This window comes from Manis javanica, chromosome 1 (assembly GCF_040802235.1).
Source record: "Manis javanica isolate MJ-LG chromosome 1, MJ_LKY, whole genome shotgun sequence".
NCBI classification, from domain to species: domain Eukaryota; kingdom Metazoa; phylum Chordata; class Mammalia; order Pholidota; family Manidae; genus Manis; species Manis javanica.
In genome coordinates this window covers 140,199,230-140,223,939 of record NC_133156.1, presented here as the reverse complement: position 1 = coordinate 140,223,939, position 24,710 = coordinate 140,199,230, and the positions used below count along the sequence as shown (strand labels likewise).

The window sequence follows — 24,710 nt, the reverse complement described above, 5'->3', positions numbered from 1 at the left end:
CTAATGCCCTCCACCAATCCCCAGCACAGTTCTGACACGCCTACCTCTTTGGGGGAACAGTGCCAGAATCAGTGACGACTGCTTCCTCTGAGCTGGCCTTGCTCTGTATCTTTGTAAGGAACAATACCATGGACATTTCAGGACAGCAGTGCATCACAGACTTTTACTCTTTACCCCAGGTTGAGCAATGTTCAGAAGTGGTCCACATGGCATTCAGCTCTCCAAGAATAATATTTTTTTTATTTTCCCCAATGACCAAGAATTCTAAGGAGCTCCACATCCACTCCCAGGGATCAGACACAGAAGGCTTTGCTCACATCCCAAAACCAAGCCCTGTTGGCCCAACCTGGAGGCTGCTTCCAAAAAGAAAGACATCCTGAGTCTTCACATTACTTCCCAGGGGCAGACGTGTTGGCCCATGGGAATCTTATCATAATTCCATGACCCCACCTGGGGTAGGTACAACAGCAGGCTTTCTCTAAATGGACTCACTGAAATAGCATATAACCTTTGGATAGCCTCCTTGCAGGAACATGACAAGCATTGTGAGTTCCCTCTCCTTTCTCAGCATGTATGATCGATCATCTGTAAGACAAGCCCACTGATTTGCGGTAACTCAAAAGCGGTAAGCAATGGCCACAATTCGTTCACCTCACTTGGACCCCACAAAAATGTCATTAATTGTCCAAAAAAAATAGTGTTAGGAGTGCTTCAGAATTGTAAAGGGGAATTTGAGAAAAGGGTCTTCCAGACAGCATTCAATAAACATATTGTAGAAGGGAAGAAACAAGGAGGGAGGCAAGGAAGAAGAGAGGAGAGAAGGAAGAAGAGGTAAAGAAAGGAAGGGAAGGAAAATGAAGAAAAGAACAACGGTTATATTGCCCGGCATTTTAAACGGTAGGTACTTAGCTAAGTGCTTATTGTGCTGAAGGGACGGCTAAGTATCTTATAATACCACCTTTCCTACCCCTGCCCCACTCTCCAAATATTTTCTCTAGAGAGGAGTAAATGCAAAGAGAAAGCATTTTTTGTTCAGCAGATTTCATGACCACCAAGCCACACAGGGGAGGTGGCAGGGGGCTGGGCCTGTCCCCTGGAGGAGACGCAGACTCAGCCACACACACACGGCTGGATTCTGGCTTCCTGTCAGGATGGTACCTCAGCAGCCAGAGACACCACAATACTCTGGTATGCAATTCACTCTTGAAGTGAAGCTATTGGTTTTTATTCATAAGCAAAGTAATGAGTGAACAGTTGTTCCAGCTTTTTCTTCCCCCTCTGTTAAAAGTAGGGCTAGAAAGTTAAAGCCAAATGCCAACAGGAGAGAGGTATAAACAGCCACAGAGCTCAGTGCCAGAAAAGAGCTTAGCATGACTAAAGGAGAAATGTAACAGGTAAACTTCCTCCTAACATTTCTTCTGTAACAGGAACCAGTTCCTCGAAACATCATGCTCATAGCAGCCTTTTTCTAAGGCTGATACTGGTCTCAGATTTGCCATTACCTGAACTTGGGAGAAAAGCAGGGGACCCCTGCCTCCTCAGAGGATTTTAAGGTTCCGCAGAGGTCACATTTCACAGATGTAACCATTTGCACGCTACATACTTTGCTTTGGTGTCTACTTGTTTCAATTTTTTCCTAAAGAGTGCAACCCTGATGAGGGTTAGGAAAATGATTCTGTGTAGGAAGCAGCACTGAACCACGCATTTATTTCATTCTTGCTGCTCTTCATGTTGATCTGGGCATGGGCCTCCACTACTTTCTATTTCTAATTTATGTAAAGTAGGGCTGCTCACTTAACTGAAAGACAGAACACAAGCGGCAAAATAGTGTTTACAGGGAAATGACCTGTGTGCACAGAAAAGAGAAAATATTTACCAAACGATGCTAAGTTTGTCTGAGGAGAGGAAGGCTGTCTGAACATTTCGGGGTCATTAGTCTTTGAAATTTTTTTTTAACTACAAAATGCATATATATATATATATATATATACGTATTATGTATTTGCCTATTTATTTATAATGCATAATTAATATAATGTTTTAAAATGTATAATTTCAGATGTTTAATATATATTAATTTATATTTAAATATATAAATATATTTTATCATACATCTATCCTCCTTAATGACACCAGCCAGAGATAACTGGTATCAATGTTTTAGTATACGTCCTTTTCTTGTTTTCTATACATATTTACATACTTTTTTATTTTTATAAAATTGGAATAATATTGCTTTAGAGACCTTTTTTAAATCTTAAAGCAAGCATAATTAATAAAACATAAGAACATGGTATAAGGTTTTATATCCTTATACCATGTTTTATATCCTTATAGGGTAAATTTGATAAACATGTAAGATTATATGACATTAATTTTAAATTAAGACATAGAAAAGTCATTAGTTTATTGGTATTAGATGTAGCAATGCCATCTGTCATTTCAAGGACTCTAATTTCTTTGACAGAAAATGGGGTACTCAATAAAAAGGCTAAAAAGGAAAAATGAGATTTGTCCTAATGACACACAAAATAGATATATTAGAAATTCCAAATATTTATGACATATAAATTACATGAAAATAACATTAATGAGTCTACCACGAGAAGATGCTCCCAAGAATTAGCTCATTTTGAGTAAGGTATTTCCAACAGAGAGGGAGAAAACATTGAAATATTAATCATATAAACTATATACATTACTCTTAAGTAAATAAATATAAATTTATGTTTATTACATCATGACAGGGTACCTATTTTACTGACTAGTAAAACAGATGCCTGTAGTTATATAGCTATAGATGGTACAAATGAAAAATACATAGAGTCTCACTTGATGGTAAATGCAAATTTTAAGTACTTGGAATTTTTTTTTTCACCCCACAATATTCGTTGAAGAGAAAGAGAGAGAAACAAGCCAAATGAAGGGAACGCTGATTTAAATGCACAGAGCAGGCCTCTCGCCATTTCTCACCTGCTGTGCACAGCGGGGAGGGGAAGTAAAAGGCAGAAGGCAGTGGGGCTTCCTCTGAACACCAGCCCTCTCCCTCTCTCCAAGGGCACTAAACCTTTGCTTTTGTCCAAACCCAGACGCTAACGAGAGCCGGTGAGAATAGCCAACGCACTGGACGCAAAGCAGCCTCGCCACACCTGGATATCTGATGCTCGCCGTGGGTCAGCGGTTGCTTGGGTCCACGTCGTGACACCAAGGCTTTTCCTCAAGCTGAAGTAATGGAAAGAGGTAGTCCCTGAACGTATTGCTCTTGCAGGGTCCACGGGGGCCCTGGTGGGCATGACTGACACCGGAGAAAAGCCTGCGCAGCTCAGAACCCAGCCACCGCAGCCCTGCAAGCCCCGGACAGCACCTCGGACGCCAGCTCGCAAACACAGCGGACGCCCGCCCGCCGCGCGCCCCGCGGATTCCCTCTCCGAGCGGCCCCTCCGCCGCGCATGCGCTGCGGACGACGGGGCGAGGCAGCCGCGCGGGCGGTGCGCGCACAGTACCGGCTTGTCCATGACGCCGCGCGACGGCGCTCCTCCGGGACCCGGGCCGGGGCGGCGGGTCAGGACCCCGCGGTAGCCGGCGTCTCCCGCGCTCTCCTCCCCGGCGTCCGCGCGGCTGTTTGCAGCTCCCGCGGTTGCCGTGGCGACGGGCGAAGCTCCGCCTGGACCCTGCCCCCTCCGCTTGCTCCGCGCGCGCGAGCGCCCCCGGCCCTCAGCTGGCCCGTCCGCGGCTGGCCCCGCAGCCCCGAGGCCGAGCCCCGGCCGCCCGTGCTGGGCTCTGCCCCCAGGAGTTCGGGCGGTCTCAGCTGAATGGTACTTCTAACAGCCGTGTCCGCTTCTTTGGAATTTGTTTGCGAAATTTTACGTTTCTAGCTTCACGAGAAAACACTCAAAATGAAATTTAGGCTGTTTCAACTCTTAACTCGCACATGTTCCCAGTCTTGACGCAGACTTAGGTTTCTCTCAGGGCTTCCTCGTCCGGTACCTTCACAGCTCATTCTTCAGCTGAGAACTCAACGGAAATTTTCAACCTTGAGTTTTAACCTGAAGGGGACAAAGAGAATTCCCTAAATTGTGCTTACCTGGCAGAACAATACCTGCTTGACACATGTGAAGTTCCCAGAAACTTTGCTTAACTTAAAGGACTTTCCAAAGAAGACTGTAAATACCTATTTCATATCTGCAAACTCTCTCATTGGGACTAGCATTACGCATTAGAAATATAATGGGTGCCACATGTATAAGCTTATATTTTCTAGGAGCCACATTTTAAAAGTTAAAAAGAAACTGGTAAAATTAATTTCAATGATAGGTTTTGCTTAACCCAATACATCCAAAATGTTCTTTCAGTATACTATCAATATAAAAATTATCCATGAGATAATTTACATTATTTTTATTGTACTTAGTCTTCGAAATGCTATGTGTATTTTACACTAACATTACATATCAATTCCAATTGGCCACAATTTCAAATGCTCTATAGCCAATGTGGCTGGTTACTGCACTAAACAGTGCAAGTCAACTAGACTATAAACTCTAGGAAAACAGCCCCAAATCTCTGTGGGAGGAGAGGATTGCATCTGCTCAGGAAGGCTACTAAATATCCATAATTCAAACAGTTGTCCAAATTCTTACAGGAAAAAAAATTCTTAAGTTGCACAAGCTCTAACGATTGCAGTAACTAAGAAAATTGTACATGACTCCTTTTTTCTGTTTCTTTTTTTTTACTAGTAAATGATTTTTTAGAGAAATTTTAGGTTTACAGCAAAATTGAGCAGGAAAAAAATGACATTTTAACTTTCTGAAAAATTTGTAGTCAATTTGTGTAACTCTGCCTTACAAAGGGCATCTTTGCCACACGATGCCTACCTGTTAGCCTAAAGAAAACGCTGACTTGGGACTCAAAGTAACAGGTTCCATCAGCTCCTTCTTTCTTGGGGACCACACAGTGTCATCATCCTGCCTCTCCTATTAGCATTTTGTCAGAGCTAATTGTGTACCCTGATAGAATTTAGAACCAGGCCTTCAAAAAAGGAGTTATTCTCTTAATAGAAGTGAAAACTCAGCTTGACCGGGGAAGGCAGCTCCTGGGAAGAAGGGGGTCCATACTGTTAAATTTGAGAAGGGGACTTGAGAGCTTATACTTTTCTAGGTGATTATTGTGCATGAACTCATTTTATCTTAAAACACCCTCTAAATGTGGCCATTATCATATTGCCCAATGTTACAGGAGACACAGGGAAAGATGAGGTAGCTTGTCCAAGGCCATGATCCAAAAGAGTGGAATGATTTTTGTGATATCTGGGGACTTGGCTGCCTGGTGCCTAACCTCTGGACTATACTGAAATGACAGAGGGTAAGGAAAATGACAGGATAGGAGGAAGAAGGTCACCTCCAAGGATAGTGGCATACCAGCACATCTGGCTGATTTCAGAAAGAAAGCTAGGGAGGGCTGTACAACACAGAGAAGACAAGTAGTGATTCTACAGCATCTTACTATGCTGATGGACAGTGATTGTAATGGGGACTTGATGATGGGGGAATCTAGTAACCATAATGTTGCTCATGTAATTGTAGATTAATGATACCAAAATAAAAAAAAATTTTTTAAGCTAGAGCTAATACAGTCAATACAGTCCTATAGTTTGTTGGTCTGTGCTATCTTGGGCAAAATTGTGGACTAAACACTTTTGTCTTTGGTCTTCCCTTTCTGCTAAAAATTCTTCTTCACTTCCAGAGCATTCAGGATTCTCAAGCTAGAGCAGATTTCCTTGGGTCTGGCCTGAGTACCAGAACTTCCCCAGCCATCACAGTTCACAGCCTCCTGCCCTGGGCACCACCCTCAGAGGACCCCCTTCCGGCTTCCTGGCTAACATTCTAGATAAATTCCAGCAGTTAGTAGTTGTTGGACCAGTAGCCATCTCAGCCAGCCTTCCCACTCCTCCCACAGCCAGACTCTAAACTTGACCTTCTGGAGATGGAGTTGGCTCCGTGACAGGGACCCTGAGTGAGACGACAGAGTGGCAGGGATGATGCTTGAGCTGAGGGAGACTACAGGTTCCTTCAACTCTGCCTTCTCTGACCGTGGCTGTAAAAGATACCCACAGTCAAGGAATTGGGCTAACACAGTTCAGTTTCTTTCACTTCCTAAAAAAAATTTAAAGTAAACCTCAAACTAAAGCCCCTATTTCAATAAGAGGTGCATCCTTGGTGCCTCTGTTGCCCAGCGCACAGTGAGTGCACATAAAATAGCTCTTTATTTTAAGAACAAAGGAATGAAGACATGGAGATTTATGTATTGGCCACCCACACAGAATCAAAGACACCCAGACTACTTACATAGAACCATAAAATTTCAGATCTGACAAAGATGATCATTTTATGAAAAAGAACAAAGACAGACTTTCCAGAGGCTACATAGCTGTTTATTAACTAATACCAAACTAGAAACCAAGTGGTTTTTGTACAGCTTTAGAATATATTTCAAGACTTAAAAATCATGTTTCCTTCTCCAGGCCTGATTTTCAAAATCACAATGCTTTCTTTAAAGGGCTCTGTCAGCAATGCAGCATTCCAGGAAATTGATTGTATTTGTCACTAAAATTATATAATAGTAACTTTTGCTAATTTATGCACACACAAAAGAAATAGATCAATGGATAGAATTTGATTAACTGTTTCGCTTCCATAATTTGAGGGGAAATTTTTGATGCCTGTTATAAATTGTGGGCTAGCTAGCCACAATAGACAGTGAAGGAATTCTTAGCTCAACAAATCAATATTAATTCAAATTGTAAAACTTGGCAGTGGGAGGAGTCACTGTTGGTTGGCTAACCCACCCACATTTCAATTACATTCTTCTTTGCCTACCTCTCCTACACATGCAGGAATGGTAAATATTTCCCAGGCTCCCTTGCAGTTATAGGTGGCTTTCTAACATGGTTCTGTCTGATGAACCTTAAAATGACAATCTACTAGGGCCCCTGGGAATTCTTTTGCTTTTCTCATGAAAGAAAGAGATTCAGTTGTCCCATTCAAACTTTATTCCAGCTGGAATGTGATCAGCATGCCTAAAAGCAGTGACAATCAGCCATGTTATGACTCTCTGAGTCAGTTCAAGTGGCTATAAACAGGGTGGCTTATTGTAACTCAGGGAAGAGGAAATCCCGGGGCAAAATACCTCTAAAACCGAAATCAGTCAAAGAGACAAATAAAGTTTAAAATCAGTTTATTGCTTACAAACTGCAGTCAGGGCCATCTCTCTTTCCTCCTCCAGCAGAAACAAAACCAGCCCTCCCCCTCACCTCTCAGATTCAGATAAGCCCTCTGTTGCCCAGGTAATTACCCACTGATACGGAGATAAACATGTCTCCACCCCTGAAGAATGCCTGTTGATGTGCAGATGCACTAAAGCCAGGCAAGATATTCTGGAAATATTACAATTTTCCCCACTCTTATAAACAACACAAATTTATTTCTCATGGTTCTAGAGGCTAGAAGTCTGAGATCAGGGTGCCAGTCTGGTCTGGTTCTGGCGAGAGGTCTCTTCTTGAGTGCCCGCTTCTCGCTGTGTCCTCAGACAGAAAGGCAGCTGGCAAATTCTCTGGCTTCTTCTTCTAAGGTCACTAATCCCATTGTGTGGGCTCCATCCTCATGACCTAATTATCCAACAAAGGCCCCACCTTTTAACACCATCACACTGGGATTAGTTTTCGATATATGGAATTTGGAAGTAATGTTCCAAATCCTGCTCCATGGAGTTCAGACTGCTCCAGTCACACTGGCTTCCACAGAGGCTGGGAGCCAAAAGGCACTGCCATGGACATTTGTCCTCTTAGACTGATCCCCATCCAAGCCCCATCCCACAAAGCAGAGCCCGTCCTCCCCTATGGAAACCAGAGGCACCAAATACTCTCTCAGACCCCTCTTCCTGGGGCATCAGCAGGCAACCTTGGAATGACCAATCAGTTGCACCAAACTTGGACTTGAAACAGGACATGGTGACCCAAAAACATTCTGGCAGAGGGTGGCAGGAGCAACTTGGCACTGAGTTTCTGAAGCAGTGGTGACAGTGGTGGCCCTTAAGCTGTGCATCCCACAGCCAGTCAGGAAGGCACCACTGACCTCACCAGCCTGGGTTTGAGGCAGGGTGTCTTACAGGTTCCCGGCTGCTGTTCATGGATCCTCCTAGCTATTTTCCAAACCGCACTGTCCAACTTTCTCAGATATTCTGAGTGCCCAATATACATTCTTTCTTTCTTTCCCTTTAGTCAGCTGTTATAAATTTCTGTACCTTGCAACAAAACACCCTGGTTGAGAGCCACACATGCAATAATGCACCATCCTTTGAGTCCCCTTCACAACATCAGCATGAGGCTGTTGTGTGTGTAATGTGTGTGTAATGTGCTTTATGAAACTTTGAAAATATTCATCAATAGAGGAATTATGGAAGTAGGGAAGGAGAGATTTAAAGTAGTAAATATAACCTGCTCAGATTGGGAAGCAAAAAAGTTATGCCCTTCAAAGGGGTTTCTTCGGGAAATGGGGAGCAGTTTGCTAGTTCCTAGCCTGGTTTCCCAGTTTCAAAGGTGTAGCAGTCAGAGTCCTACTAGAGGAACAGACTCGGTAGAATATATACGTATATGGATGTAAGCATGCACACACACATATACACACACAAATTACATTTATTAAATATATCAAGAGCTCTGTTTCAAAAGAACTGGCTTCCACGATTGTGAGAGCTGGGAGTTCCGAAATCTGCAGAGCAGGCTGTCCAGAAGACCACACAGGAAATGTCTAGGCAGGAGCTGAAGCCACAGCCCACAGGCAAAATTTCCTCATCCTCAGGAAGCCTCACCTTTGTGCTCTTAAGGCCTTTCATCATTTAGCAGTTGCTCAACAGCAAATCTGATACAAAACAAACACAAGTGAGATATATTTTGAAATGCCTTTATGTGCAAATTTTTAGTGATACAAATACCTTCAAAAGTAGAACTTAGACTCTCCACCAAATATAAAATCCTATAACACAGAAAGCTAGGCACACAGGATGAATGAATGCTTTTTTATCCATCTGAGAAAATGTAAAAGTGTCACAGAAGGTTTAAACTAAAAAGGTACACACTAAAAAAGAAACAGAAAGGAATTTTCCATTGTACTTCATATTTGTAGGGTCATGGTTTACCAAAATCTTGCTACCCAAAAACAGAAAGTATTAGCCACAAAAACTGTACAGACATCAATATCTGATAGTAAAATCAACCAGTAAACTTGGGGTATGCTACCACGTTAAGTGCTAAAAGGGAGCATGAAATACATGTAATAAAGCTACCTTTATTTTTTGCCAAGGGGCAACATTTTAATAATAATCAAGCTCTGTAAAAGGATTTACATTTTTATCAAAACAGTTTTTTCCACCTCTATCTGAATATAGCCAGTTCATTATTTAAATGCTTGAAAAAAATTAATGATGAAAAATGAAAATGGTATAAATGCATGAGGAGTTCTTCCTTTAAATTGCCTTTATATCATATATATTAGTTTGAGCCCTTGGGGTATGGCCTCAGACTACCAAGAACAAATGAAATAATCTATCAAAGGAACAGCTGCTTTCTGGCACTTAGATGACCCTCCTAGTAATTTTTAATATTGAAGTGTTAAGACAATTTCTTAGCCAAGTTGAAAAGAGCATGTGTCAGTTTTATTTCAAATTTTTTATGTGAAGAGCCAGCCAATTCAAAGATATCCCTTTTATTAGAGATATTTATTTAAAAAGGCTGTTAAGAAAAATTTTCCAAAACTTGGAAATAAGAGAGAAGCTTATATGACCTTTCAGTCTTACAATGGAGCTTCATTTAATAAATGGCCCCTCCAGGACTATTAATTTTCAGGGAAATTCACCTTTGTTTGAATCTTTACTTACCATTGGTTATGCAACTGACTGAAGTTACAGGTAGATTTCTGTCCATTAAAAATGAATATGATTTTTGTCTAGAAGAAAAAATAATCACAAACTTACTGTTTTATGTGTGTGCAGGACATTGAGCAGTTCTGTATGTAACTACCTTCTTAATCAAGCATTCTTTCCCTGATGATATTCAATATTTCCATTATTGTTTTCCTATACTTATTTCTATAGTTAGATCTCTCATTGATAAGTTAATAAATCTTTGACTCATACTGTTTTATATTTATGTAAGAATCATCCTTTTATATTTGTTTAAATTATACTTTGATATGATACAATATAAAATATGCCCAGTGACACCAGATTCCTTAAAAGGCAGATGGTCATCTGAGTGGGTGGGTAGGGAAATTGACTTCCCAGGAGGATTTCTAAACCTCCTTAAAGTTTATCAGAAAATTGCTCAGGAAGGAGTCATAAATAATGTCTGCAGAAACTTTCTATTCCAGACCTTGTTTGGGACAGTTTTCTTTCTCCATTACTGTTTTGAATTTGGAAATAGTATGTACACAGTCCACATCCATTGACAGAAACAGCCATAGAGTTACTCTCTTCACAGGATTATAGTAGGGGGAGGAATATCAGGAAGAATATATGCTAGAGAATTCCTAGAATTGAGACCTTAAACAAGTTCTCCTGCCAAGAAAGAAGAGACTTTGTCACATGTGTCTGACATGCTTCATAGTTTTTATTCTGCTTTCTGAAAATTCCAGCCAGAAAGGGAAAATTAATTTCAAAACACCTCCTCTTTGTCAAGCTGCTTTGATGAAAAGTAACAGAAAGCCACTCAAGTGGGCTTAAGAAAAGAGGATGAGGGACAGAGAGGATACAGGTGCCTCTCAGGAGCCCGGGGGTGGGAGGTACAGCCTGGATGGAAGCATCCATGAGCTTCTGTGCGTCTCCACAGACCAGGCCCTCCTGGCTCCCGCCTCCCTCTGAACAGCTCTCCCTACAGAGCTTTGCCTCCACGCACATGGCAGCACATGTGGCCGCATGACCCCAGTTTACAAGTCCTTAGTTCAAGCCCCCTGCAGAGATAGACAGGCAGGCATGTTCTAACCCCCAGTTCCTGGAGAGAGATCTTGGCTCTAGCACTCACCTTGAGCCAGTCAGCCCTAAGGACCCATCCCCGCTCAGGAGAGGAGCATGGAACATTTGGCAGACAGCAGGTATCTGCTACAATCCCAGAAGGACCGCTTCAAGGATACAAGACTGTCTTCTCACTCTCAACCTCCATCTCACACCAGAGCATTCCATTCATGCCTTCATTCATTCATTCATCAATCAAACATGTTGTAAGCCCTGGCCATGTGTTAGGGGCTGCACTCTGGCGGGGGGTGGGGGGTTGGGGGGAAGATGAGTAAGATGCAATCTCTGCCTTTTTCTAACTGTCAAACAAAGGAGGGTTTTTAAAATTTCCTAAATTCCCTCAACAAATAAAGACATTTTTAGCTCAAGGAATATGTCTTTTCTCCTTAAAGGCCAAACATATGAAAAATTCAGATTTCTCTCAAACCAGCTCCTTATTTGACCCATTGACCCTGGATGTGGCTGCTGCAGACTGGCCAACAGTCAAGCTGTCTTATCTTTATGCCAGTACTCTTACATTAAGATAGTCAAGGTCAGTTTGGACAGAAAAACTTCTTTTAAAAGTAATTTAATGACAAAGTCGGACTTTGAGAGACTTAGGCAGTATATAAAGACAAATAAAATTAATATTTTATTTTATTGTAATATTTTAAATTTAAATGAATCTCACCTTTGGCCACTTGTTACTGTTTTTGAGACAATCGTGGTTCAATCTCTTTGAGCTTGCTCACCAGGGCGAGAATGGTGTTCTAAGATCTTGGGAGAATCCTGTTTCTTTTGAAGTGACCCTACAAATGTTTAGGTAAACTTGGGGATAGACTCCCTCAAGACTAAACAAAGTCTCATAAATCAGACTGCACTACACTGGATGTTTGTGATAATGCAAAGAAGTCTGGGCACCAGGGTCTTTTCATCGTTGTAAAGAAGGGATTTGCTGAGTAAAGGAATGGTATACACGAAATTTATCTGAGGGGGGAAAAATTAGCCTGTTGAATCCTTGTTAAGTAATTACGGCTTTCAAATACCTGTAAGCACTACAGAGAACTGTGTATTCATACATCATTGATGCATTAATTGGAAACCATTCTTATATATTCATCAAATTTGATTCCCTCAGGACTCCTGCTAGGCAAGGCTTTACTATCCTGGACCTAATTGCTATGTATATTTAAAAGTAATAAACACTGTACCTCTTCTTTTTTTTACATACTCAAGTTCATTCATTTGTCTGAACTAGAAATACAGATTGTGTGTGTGTGTATGTGTGTTTAAATATTTGGAAACCTCTCTCAGTTTTCCTTATTTAAATTGCCCTTCCCTCTCCCAGGTAATCTGACAGGACTGAGCATGGAGTGCCCAGCTGATCAGGCCAGGATAGGACCAGGAGCTGGGGTGAGGTGTTCTGGACTTTGGTGGGCCTGGGGACACCTGAAACAAGGGCGGAGCAGAACACAAAAGTGCAGAAAAGCTGACATCCCGAAAACCATGGGGGAAAAGTTAGAGTCTGTCAGCCCTAAAGAATTCTAGATTGAGACCTAGAACTTTTCCAGGAAGACGAGAACAGACAGAGATGGCAGCCAGGAAGGGCGTCCGGTTGAGGCGGTGTGCTATCACAGGACACTGCAGGCTGTGGCAGCTTGCTTTTGGGAGCACTCAGGGAGCCCTTGGCCATGACTTAAAAAGAAAGCTCACAAGCAAATTAAATGAATGAACAGTCTACTAGAAATCCTTCAGCGACAGGAAAAACAAATGCAAAGGAGTTCATCCCTCCTGGAAACTTCTATCTTCAGAGCAGGTTTGAGTAGCTTAAATTCAAGCAACCAAGACCTTGCTTGTGTTCTAGGAAGCTTACCATTCAGGCAATGTTCTCAGATTAAGCGGATGAAAGGAGAAACACGTCGAGCAACCGGTTAAGTGACGCACTCACTCTATTCCAGCTCCAGCTGACAGAATCTTTCACGAGTAGTTTTCTGAGAAGGGTAGCTAAAAGTTTTTGCTTTTCATTTTTTAATTTATTCTTATTTATTTCAGTCTTATTGTTTGGTATCCTAAGTAAATGTAGCCCCTTTAAAACTTTCTCAAAACAACTGTTTATGAATGAAGCCAGTATTTGGGAAAGTTCATTGCCAGAGAAGGAACACACAATGCTCTTGCTAGTCTTCACTTCTCCAAAATATTCCTTAATTTTCCTCTAATCAAGGCAGAGGTGGTAGTGTATATTTTGTAATGTGATTAGATAGTGAGAGTCAAATCCTGGACAAGTTGGGGACCTCTTACCATCATTGTAATTCATTATAGAAAGGCAGGAATTATATCACTCTCTTCAAAACTAGCTTTCATTAAATGGATTTTCGAAGAGTTTTCAGTTCTAACAAATATGTGTCTGTGTCAATTAATAATAATTTCATTAATACCAAATGGCACATATCCCTTAATTGTGGCAAGACCTGTTTCCCAAATTCCATGGGTAGAAGGGACTAGAATGTACAATCTGGGTTCTCAATTTACTACAGCATTATTTCAGTTTGCTTAAAAGGCTGTGCCACACAATAAGAGATGTAATGAAGAGGGTTAATGTTTAAGCTACTTTGAGTGTGCATATTTTACCAAGATGTGATTTAAAATTCTGAAAAGCACAGATGGTTGATCAAATACAAGAACTGTGATGGATGGAAGATCACATATGAATGCTGATCCCAATTACAAACATCAAATAGCACTTAGATTAGCATTGTTGTTTTGGTTTTTTGCAACATGAAGTTAATGGCTGATGGTATTACAGTTCAATGATCCATCAATTTGTTTTGTGAAAAGACTCATCCCCTCCACTTCCTTCCCTCCTGTTGGCAGTTTAATTGTACAGAGGGTGTGAGAAGGTCAGTACCATCTCCCCACTCACTCTAGAGGATCTTTCCAAGACCCTTTGTGATACTGTGGCTTATAATAAGAAATATATATTTGGCCTTCTTTCCTAAAATTCTTGGAATTTCCTGTGATAAGAGTTGCCTCTTATTCTGTTAATGAGACAGTAGTGGGAAAGCATCTAAGTGTGGGGCTAGTTGCCAGGAGAACCATCCACGCAATTAGAGGGCTGGAACTTTCCATCCTACCCCTTGACCTCCAGGGAAGGGAGAGGGGCTGGAGATTGAGTTCAGTCACCAGGCCAATGATTTAATCAATCTTTCTCATGTAATGAAGCTCCAGAGAAATGCATAAAGAGAGTGCAGAGGGCTTCCGGGTGGGTGAACATGTGGAGATGTGTGGGGAGTGGCTCAGGGAGATCACGGAAGCTCCGGACCCCTCCCCAGCACCTTGCCCTGTGTGTCTCCCCATGGCTACAGCCTTTTATAATAAACCAGTAATCTAGTAAATAAAATAAGAATATGTCTCTGGGTTCTATGAGCCACTCTAACAAATTAATAGAACTCAGGAGGGGGTTGTTGGAATCTCTGAACTATAGCCAGTTGTTCAAAAACAAGGTGATTCTTGTGAATCCAGCAACCTGCACTTGTGACTCACTCTCAAAGGTGGTGGGGGCTGTTTTGTAGGACGGAGCCCTTAACGTATGGGATCTCACAGTATATCCAGTGTCAGAATTGAGTTGACTTGTAGGACACCTGGCTAGTGTCAGAGAATTGCTCAGTGTGGGGAAAATACCCACACGTTGGAACTGGAGTCAGAACCACTAGCCCCTTCTGTTTCGGGGCAGTGGATTGTGGAATTCCTCCATTCTCGTCTCCTCCAACGGAAAGAATTCAGTAGTAAGACCTGATAGGGAGTTAAAGCCACACAGGGTTTTTATTTAGCAAAGCAAAAGGAAAGTGCGCTCCAGAGACAGGAGTGGCTGACTCCAAGCCAGCTTCCTCCCCTGCAGCCTCAGAGCAAGTTTGCTTTCCACATTCTTCCCATGAGCATCTAAGAGAAACCCACAGTGGGGCCAAAACCACAGTGTAAATGATACAATAATGATATGACGAGGGCCTCAGTGTCATTACGACAAGGTCTTCCTTAAGTGGGCATGCGCTAAAATCGGGAGGGTCCCAGAGACCGTATTTTCGCTTATCAGTTTGTGCTGAACTACAAAAGGGGCTGGCCTAAGGGAGACTGGCTGGCCTGCCGCCCTCTCTTCTCCGCTCCTGCTCATGTCCATCTAACTGCCACTCTAACACTTCTCTCATGTTTGGTAGTATGGTAATGAGTCAGCTAATGAAGCCACAGCCAGCCCTTTGCAACTGGTTGGCCCTGCTGCCACCTCTCCTTTCTGGACGTTCGGCCTCCTTTCTATGTCTTGCTTGTTACACTCCCTGTCTATGAAAACAGCCCACCTGTAGGCTTAGCCAGACTTTGAAATCACTAGAACTACAAGGAATCCCAAACCAAAACTTAGCCTGGGCCTTGCATGGGCTTTACTCTTGTTCTAGGCACAGAGACAGAGGGGACACGTGAAAAGATGTCCAGCATCATTAGTCATTAGCAAAATGCAAAACAAAACTGCAGTGAGAAAGCACTTCACACTAGGATGGCGCCAATAAAAAGAAACAGATAACAAGTGCTAACAAGGATGTAGAGAAACTAGAGCCCTCATTCATTGCTGCTAGGAATGTCAAATAGTACAGCCACTAGTAAACAGTCTGATAGTTCCTCAAAGTGCTGAACTTATCATATGACCCAGATATTCTACCTTTAAGTAGAGACCCAAAAGAATAAAAATATATGTTCAAACAAAAACTTGGACACAAATGTTCATAGTAGCATTACTCATAATAGCCAAGTATGGAAATAACTGCTGAATAATATTCCATTGTGTAGAAATACCACATTATCCACCCAACTGGTAAATGAATAAATAGAATGTGGCTTGTCTACACAGTGAAATATCATTTGGCAATAAAAAGGAATGAAATACTGATCCATGCTAGAACATGGATGAATCCTGAAAATACAATCTGAAGTGCAAGAAACCAGTCACAGAAGACCACATACTGTATGATTTCATATATGTGGAATGTCTAGAATAGGTAAATCCATAGAGGCAGAAAGTAGATTAGCCCAATTCACTAGGGGAAGGAGAATGGAGAATGACTCCTAATGGGAAGAGTTTTCCTTTTGGAGTGTTGAAAAATATTCCAAAATTAAATTATGATGATAATTGCATAATTCTGTGAATATCCTAAAAATCATGAACTGTATACTTTAAATGGGTGAATTTCATGGCAGGTAAAATATAAATGTCAATAAAGCTGCAAAACAGAGAAAGAAGAAACGTTTCATGTGACTTAAGGTGAAATCAGTTAGTCACAATTCTGAACATAAATACAAACATAACAAATCACACCCCCAACAGAAATAGGCCTTATAAGAGCAACTACTTTCTGAAAGCAACAGATTTCCTTGTGTGGCCCGTTCTGGGAATTAGAATCTTGAATTTGATAGATAGGAGGGAGCCACCGAGATTAGAAAATTATCCATAACAATACTTTCGGATTTGCTAAGAAGGATGAATTTACACCATGGAATAAAAACTAAGTATAGTTTACAATATAATTGACTTAAACCTAATTACATACCCCAAATGCTAATGATATAGAGTAGGAGGAAATGAACTTGGAGTAATTTCTGACTTCCCTACTAGGAACAATGTGAGGATAATAAAATGTTTTTGTTTCAGCCATATTTTTTCATTGTGCTGACTCATGCTGGTTCTACCCGGTGTCTCTGTGCATCCCATAATACTCTTCTCTCAGTCTGCTCAGTTCTCAGATGTCACTTTCTTATTGCAGAGCCTCTGTATTTGCAGAAATTTCTCATCCTCTGCTCAAACTTTACTTATCCCCTAGGACTTGATCAACAGCATGCTTCAAACAATACAAACCCAAAAGAATCTACAGATGATTTCTTACTGCCCATGTGGTGGTTTGGTTTCTCTGTGGGCACATGCTCCACCTGCTTACCGGCCCTCAGCTGGCCACCGCGCTCTGTCCTGTCCTTTAAAGTCCTGCATTCTGCCCATTCAAAAGCCTGGAAAATTACTTCACTTGGGCAGAAAGAATGATTTAGCTCAACCTACCCCAGAATCAGTGATTGGGGGTTCCTTTTAGATGTTTCTGGAAAGACATTGACACAGTGGCCGACCTGGGTGGTAATTGCTTCAGCTGGCAGTTGGGAGAAGGGGACAACAGGGCTGCTGCATGAGCCCCCTTTTGCTCCTTCCTCCCCGCCTCTTTCTCCCTGATGTCGTTCTTTCTGGACTGCCGGTTCTCCAGGGCCACCGTGTTCGCCCGGGCCTCCCCAGGAGAGGAGGTTGTAAGCGGGGAGTTTACATCCTGCACTGTGTTTCCAGTCTTTGGGAAGGGGGTGGAAAAGTGCACCCAGTCTATCTGTCAAAAGCAAAGGGAAGTGGAAGGGCAGTAGTGCTGAACAGCCCCAGGGTGCAGGTGGAGAGAAGAGCTGGGGGCAAGACAGCATATTCTGCTCTGTAACTGCCTAAACGCTGACAGCAAAACATTTCAACCAAGCTGAGTGGCTCCACCACACATTCATGTTTTCTGTCTCACAGCTGGGTTCTGAATGCTTCTTGACAATCACTTTCCTAATCACTGCATGATTTCCTTTCCGGTCCTCCTACAGCTGTCCTGGGCCTTCATGCTTCCCTCAGCAACCTACCTCCACCCCTGCCCTCTTGTTCTCAACAGTGGATTCCACCTGCAGTGGAAAAGAGGCACGATGGGCTGGGACCTTCTTGACTCCAAGTCCCTTCCTCTATTCTGACTTGGCTCACCCTTCCTCCTTCTGGTCGGCCTCAGGGAAGAATCCTGGACACCACTAGGGATTCACCCTCCACCCCTTGTAGGATAACTGGGTTACTGCATAGATGGGGATTCAAATCCTGACACCACCCCTCACCAGCTCTGCAGCCTTGGGCAAGTGTTAACCTGTCTTCTATTTCATCATCTATAAAATGAGCTAATAAGAATACCTGCCTCATAGGGCAATGATAAGGATTTAATTAATTTTAATTTATCTGGATAAAGAGTTTAAGACAATAATAAACTGGCACATAATAAACCTCTTATTATGTCCACTATTATTCTTGTTGTATTTTAATATTAATGTGTAGTAATTGCTAATACACATTAATATGAATAATAGTTCATTATTTGTTTGTGAATCTTCAAAAGGGGAATGTCAGATAGCTGCAGCCCAAATTCTGTGATCCAGGGGCACAACCCCAGAACAGCAATGTACTGCACACCTGCATTGAAAACCATGTCTTCTTTCTCACTTGCTCCACCACCGAACTACTTCCAAAGCGTTGTGTCTTGTAGCCACTTCCTCCTGTTGAATGCTCTCTCTGTATCTCTGTAATCTACTCCCCCACCCAATACTTCCACAGAGGACACATTCCTTGGATGAGCTCCGAAAGTACAAGCCCATGAACCTTGTCTGGGTTCTCCTACAAGACTACCACAGGCCTGGCCACTGTCATTGTCATCTCCCCAAACTCCCTTCTCCCTTGACCCGCCTGACATTACTACTCTTTCTCTCTCTGCCACTCTAAGCCTACTGTCTTCACCAGCTTCATTATTTCCCCCAACTCCAACATGTAGCCACTGCTCTGTCCCTGGTCACCATCCCTCCTTCTCTACCCTCCCTCTTCAGGTCCAGTGACCTTCAAACCAGTGTCCCTTAGACAGTCCAGCCCACAAGTATTACCCCAGTTTCACTTGCCAAAGTGTTTCATGTTTGGACAACAAATTACATAGTCACTTGATGAGAAAGTCCCCACCATCACAGCTTCAGCCGTCATGGCCAGGCACTGGTTGTGATGGCCAAGGGATCTGGCAACAATCCAAACCGGCTCCCCTCCATTCACAAGCAATTGACATTTTCTTCTTATGTAAGAAGCCACACACTGTGGTCCTGTTGACCTGCTTCCAGCCATATTGTTGACCCGCTGTCATAGATATGCTGGAACCTCCAGTGCATGCAGACCACTCCCAATCTATGCAACCATCCTCTACTTCTACACTGAGCCTCAGACAGAGCCTTCCCAAGCCCCTGAACCGTAGTGCCGATCAGTAGTCATCAAACACCTAAAAACCAACTGGTATGAAGCCGAAATTCATATCATTCCTCTAACTTGATCCTTCCCTAGTCCCTGTGCCTGTTTGCAACTTGTACCAGCAATATCATGGTGCCCACCCTCCTCATGCCACCTTCAAAGGGAGAAGGCCACACACACAGTTCTGCTAATGAGTTTACCAGGTAATTTGAACCAGAGGACCCTGTACACCCCACCACAGCTGATGGGCCCACGGAAGTGGCTACCAACTCAGAGGCTTTCTGTGTGGCCTTCACCCTGGATTGCCAGACTTCTTTTAGCAATTTGGAGTTAGGAAACTGAAAGACTGACAGATTTACCCACATGAAGCAACCATCAAAGAGCATTGCCCAATCAAGAATATAAGACAGACTGATAGGGGATGGAGGGATACACAGAGCAATAAATATGAGATGAAACAAGTATGGTAAATATTGAGTAGCATTTTGTGGTAAGATATGGGAATTTGATGTCAAGTTCTTTCTACTTTGCTGTATGTTTGAAATTGTTTATAATAAAGTTCAGGAGCTGGGAGGGATGCATCAAAATGTGTCATTTATGAAGTGATTGGCCTACTAAATACTTCTCAATTATCTACTATGCTAAGTGCTAGGGATTCAGCATGAACAGGTACTACAATGCCTGCCCTCATGGAGTCTACAGTCTAGCGAGGTCAACTTTTATCACACAAGTAAACATATAATTACAGAGATAGGGACTTCAAAAAGTAGCACCATAGTGAGATTAGAATGGGGACCTGACTAGTACAAAGGACCCTTCCTTAACAAAGTGATATGTAAGGTGGCAGGTGGCACCTAGAGTTATCAGTGTTAGATCTAGGTGGCACCTAGAGTTATCAGTGTTAGATTATAAGGGCAGAAATCTTTCCAGGCAGAGCCATAAACGTGGCCATTTTTAAAAACCGAGACAAGAGCCATGTTCCCAGAGTGCACAGAGCATGGGGCAGTCAGCAGGGGCCACATCATGCAGACACCAGGAGGGACAGATGTGGTCCTGGGAGTGGCAGAGAAGTGATACATTAAAGTCACTTACAGTCTGAGTCTGAGGGAGCAGAAAGGATGCATAAGCAAAGAAGTCTGAGTGGGAGAGTAGAGAAGGGAAAATGCAGCAGAAATAGAAGTCACGCTTTCCAGTTCATGAGGGTGTGGGAGGCGGTGGCTGGGCCGCAGGGCAGCCGGGGTTCCAACTCCAGTCCTCGTCCAAGTAGATCCTCAGAAGCAAACTCTCCTCTCTTCGTGCCAGCCTGGAGCACAACACCCCCAGGTGCACAGGCCCCCAAGCCGGAGGCCTCCCCCACCTCCTTGGCTCCTCTCAATGCCGCACCCTGTCCTTGGCCTGCGTCCCCTAACTTGGTGCTTGCAGTTTCATTTCCCCTGCTGCTGCCTCTACTTCTGGACCTGTCACCAGTTCCCGTTCCAAGCCCCATCCAGCTCCTTCCCTTAGACTCAGGGTTTTTGCCAACAGCCTCCTTGTTGCTAGGTCCTGTGGGCACCTTTCAGGCCTTTTCTACTTGGCCACTCAGCAGTTTTTAATTCTATTGACCACACTCACCTTTTTGAAATGGCTTCCACCACTTCCAAGTCTCCATACCCCTCTGGGTTTTCCTTCTGCCTCTCTGGCTTTCTCTTTCTCAGTCCTTCTGTGGGTTTCTCTTCCTCTGCCCATCCCATGAATGCTACTGTTCCTTGAGGTCTGTTTCAAGTCCTTTCCCTTCCCTACTTCTTGGATGATACATGTAGTCCCATGGCTTCAATTCCTTTGTCCTGTAGGCTCTAAAGCAGGGCTGTCCAATACAATTTTGCTATTGTTATGGGTTGAATTGTGTTTCCTAAAAAGATGTCTTCAAGTCCTAACTGCTCCCGCCTCCAGTACATGGGAATGTGACCTGAAATGGAAATAGGGTCTTTGCACAAGTCTTCAAGTTAAGATGAGCTCATCCTGGATTAGTGGGCCCTTATATCCAATGACTGGTATTCTTATAAGGAAAGATTTGGAGGCATGCATACAGGAGGGGCACTCTATGAAGACGGGAGCAGAGACTGGCGTGATGCGGCTAAGGAACACCAAGGACAGGGGGCAACACCAGAAGCCAGGAGAAAGTCACAGAACAGACCCTCTCCCAGAGCCTCCACAGGGAGCGTGACCTGGCTGACACTGTGATTCAGACTTCCTTCCTCCAAGCTGCAACAGAGGGAATTTCTGTTGCTTGAAGCCACCCAGTTTGCAGTCATTCGTTATGACAGCCTTAATACAGCCCTGATGGAAATATCCTGTATCGGCACTGTCTAGTATGGACCCATTAACTACATGTGGCTACTGAGCACTTGAAATTTGACTCATATAACTAAAGAACTGCATTTAATTTTTTATTTCACTTTAATTAATTTAAATTTAAATAGCCACACATGAGGGGTGGCTACCACCTTGGGCAGCACAGCGCTGGACCTAGTATCCACCGCCTGCAGGGCAGTTCCTCTTGGATATCCCATGAGTAACTCAAGGTCATTCAGCATGTGCATGACATACGTCTTCCCCTCAAAGCTGCTCTTTCCTCTATCTCAGAAGGGATGCCTCTTTCACAGCTCAGAACCCATGGGTGTCCTCCTCGGCTCCAACATGCAGCAGGCCCAAGTCTAGTCCCTAAATAGTTCAACTCCTAGGATTCACACTACTTAATGCGGCCGGCGGGTCACCTCTAAGTGCCAGTTTTATGATCTCTAAGTGCCAGTTTTATGATCTCTAAGTGCCAGTTTTATGCTCACATGCCATTCTCCCCCTCACCCAATCCCTTGCCCTGATAAAATTATTTTAGGATTCATCTTCTCCAGGGAACCTGCTTTTTTTGGTTCTTATATATTCTGAACTATCCTACTTTGCTAACCTTGCACTGAAATAACCCCTTTCTCTGGTCTCCCCATGACCAGCTGTACCCACAGTTAGCACTGTGCTTGGTATACTACAAGCACTCAGCATTTGAAGAATGAGTGAATGAGTGAGTGAGTGAACAAATGAATGGAAAGAACTAAGCAGGACAGGCTATCTGGGAAAACTCTTAGCATTGTTGCTAATTATGGATACCAGAAGAAGCAACAGAAGATAGAATAGATTAAAAATTTGCTTTGGTGGCAAGTGATACTAATTACAGTTATTTATGTGAAATCTTACTTTTTATGCCTAATTACCATGCAGTAAAAGCAAGGATTATGTATATCATTAGATGTGTCAGATCAACTTGGTTGGGTTTTATTTCATTGTAATAGTGATTTATGCACATATTCTTAGACTACATAAACTATTGTGGCTGTAGCTATTGTCTGCTCCCACCCTTGAAAATTTTTCATTCCTCTCTTCCTCATTCCATAGTCTCTCCAACATCAGAAACACCATGGAAATAAGCAACGGGCAGAGAAATGAGCAATCGCTTCTGACCATGTAGAATACAAAGCAGTTATGACCCAATTGTAATGCTGACACTGTTGATAAGTTACTCATCATCATAATGTACTTGACAGCTACAGAGGGTTTCCTGAGCATCATTTCATTTAATCATCTTTTCAAAACTGTAAATAATTAAAATTCTCAGTTTTAGTGATTTGTTCTCATAAATGTCAGTGTCATGTTCACCCAGGTTTGGGCAAAACAGGGCTTAAAGTCAACTACATCTGAAATTACACTTAGTCAGGTGTGTATAAGGCATTTTTTTATACACACCTCGTCAATAACACCGCAGGGATTTTGGTTGTATTATCCCCTTTCTGCAGACAAAGCAACGAAGGCTCAGAGGGGCTGAGAAACTTGCTCAAGCTCTCAAGAATGGGAAACAATGGCTTTTCAATGTGCAGTTTTTGGCTCCAGCACCATGCTTCTCCCTACTTCTCTTAGTTTATGCCAAATGGCCTATGTTTTATCAGGAGAGCAGGAATAAAGACATCTCCTAGCTAGGAAGCTTGAGAAAAGGAAGTGAAAGAGGTTTCAAACAGCTGCTTCAGGGTCACCAAAGGATCTAATCTGGGTAAAGTATAAGAATTTTAAATATTCCTGAGAGCTTGGCCAAAGAGTTAATCTCTCATAACACATGGTGGATTAAAGATAGCCAAAAAATTGTTTGTCCCTCCTCGCATTGAAAGGAGGGACCTATTTCCACCTCCCTTGAATCTGGCTGGCCTATGACTGCATTGGACATTGGAGCACATAGAAAGTGATGTTATTTTACTTCCAAAAGTAGGCTATAGCAGCTCAGGGTCTGCACTGTGGTCTCTGGGAGACCTGAGCTGCCATGCTGGCGGCTCATGCAGCCCCAGCTCGGCCTAGCCTGTAGCCATTCTCACAGAGGTGCCAGGCTCATGAGTGAAGCTGTCCCAGCCACTCGGACCAGCCCATCTGACAGCAGAAGACCACCAAGAGGCTCACTGAACACCACATGGAGCAGAATAATTGCACAACTGAGTCCTGCCCAAATTCTTCACACATAGAATCATGAGCCATTATAAAAATGGCTGTTGTTTAATCCAGTATGTTTTGGGATACTTGGGCACACAGCAAACAGTAAGTAGACCATACCACAAGTGCAATTTGTAGCTTCCTTCTCTTCATGGTGCCAAACAAATAAATAGCACAGGGCTGGGCTAATAAACAGTCATAACTAAACAAACAAGGACTCTATTCTCTCGCATGGCAACCCTCCCAACACACACACACACACACACACACAAGATCATGGCAAATCGGTATTTCAGACAGCCTTGCAATGACTTATTTGAAATATCACCCATAAAATAATATTCCTCTGAAAGTTATCAAACACTTGCAAGAAGAAAAGGCCCATCAAAGCACAGCTTGAGATGGATAGGACAGTCTTTCCATAGTTTTGCCATGTCCATTTTTGACACCCAGCAGCTTTTATACTCTTCAACCCAGCTTTGAACAAGAAATATCTTTTTACTCTGCCCTTACATACATTTAATAACATCCAGATATACAATCTCTTTTCCACACGTTATTTCTCCCATTATTCAAGTTTACCTTCAGATGATGCTAAAGTGAAAATAGAATTTTCTGTAGATCCATCTGACAGTGTAGGCCAGGAATGCAGAGCAGCTAAGTGGGAAGGGCAAGGAGTCATTAACCTCAGTGGACAGAACATTCACCCAAACCACGCAGTTAGCAGAGCAGAAATGCTGCAGCTGTTCGCAAAGGCGCCCGCGGTATTCCTGACATGGCAAATCATGCCGGTGATGTCAGACTTCTTTCTTAAACAAGAGCGAAATATGAGAAGGTGAAAAAGTACATGACTGTTGGAAGATGTTTTCCCTTGTTTCAGGAACTATTTTCTTACGTGACTACGTTTTCCATACTTCCAGGTTTCCCCCAGGTCTTTGGAAGTTTACATTTCTTTACAATCCTTAAAAAATCTCCCAGTTGGCTGCCCAAGTTCTCGGTTATCTCACCACACTGTCACGCAAATCACTGAGCAAAGAAAGTGACTCACGGGCTCTAAAGAAAACCTAATTCATTGAATTAGATGTTG

The 24,710-nt window shown here is 42.8% G+C and overlaps 1 protein-coding gene and 1 long non-coding RNA gene across 2 annotated transcripts in view; both read right to left on the bottom strand.

The window, feature by feature from the left end:
- Window positions 1-3,717, bottom strand: part of DNAH5 (dynein axonemal heavy chain 5) — a 262,049-nt gene extending 258,332 nt beyond the window's left edge. Inside the window, exon 1 of the mRNA XM_073237789.1 lies at window positions 3,504-3,717. Coding sequence (XP_073093890.1) covers window positions 3,504-3,515 — 12 coding nt within the window. The 5' untranslated portion in view covers window positions 3,516-3,717. The remainder of the gene's footprint in view (window positions 1-3,503) is intronic.
- Window positions 3,718-8,448: 4,731 nt separating this feature from the next.
- Window positions 8,449-24,440, bottom strand: LOC118973238 (uncharacterized). Its single transcript, XR_005062483.2, has 3 exons — window positions 24,206-24,440; window positions 9,931-9,998; window positions 8,449-8,915 (listed from the first exon to the last, which is right to left on the bottom strand). It is a non-coding gene; the product is annotated as an uncharacterized lncRNA (long non-coding RNA).
- Between the last annotated feature and the right edge of the window lie 270 nt (window positions 24,441-24,710).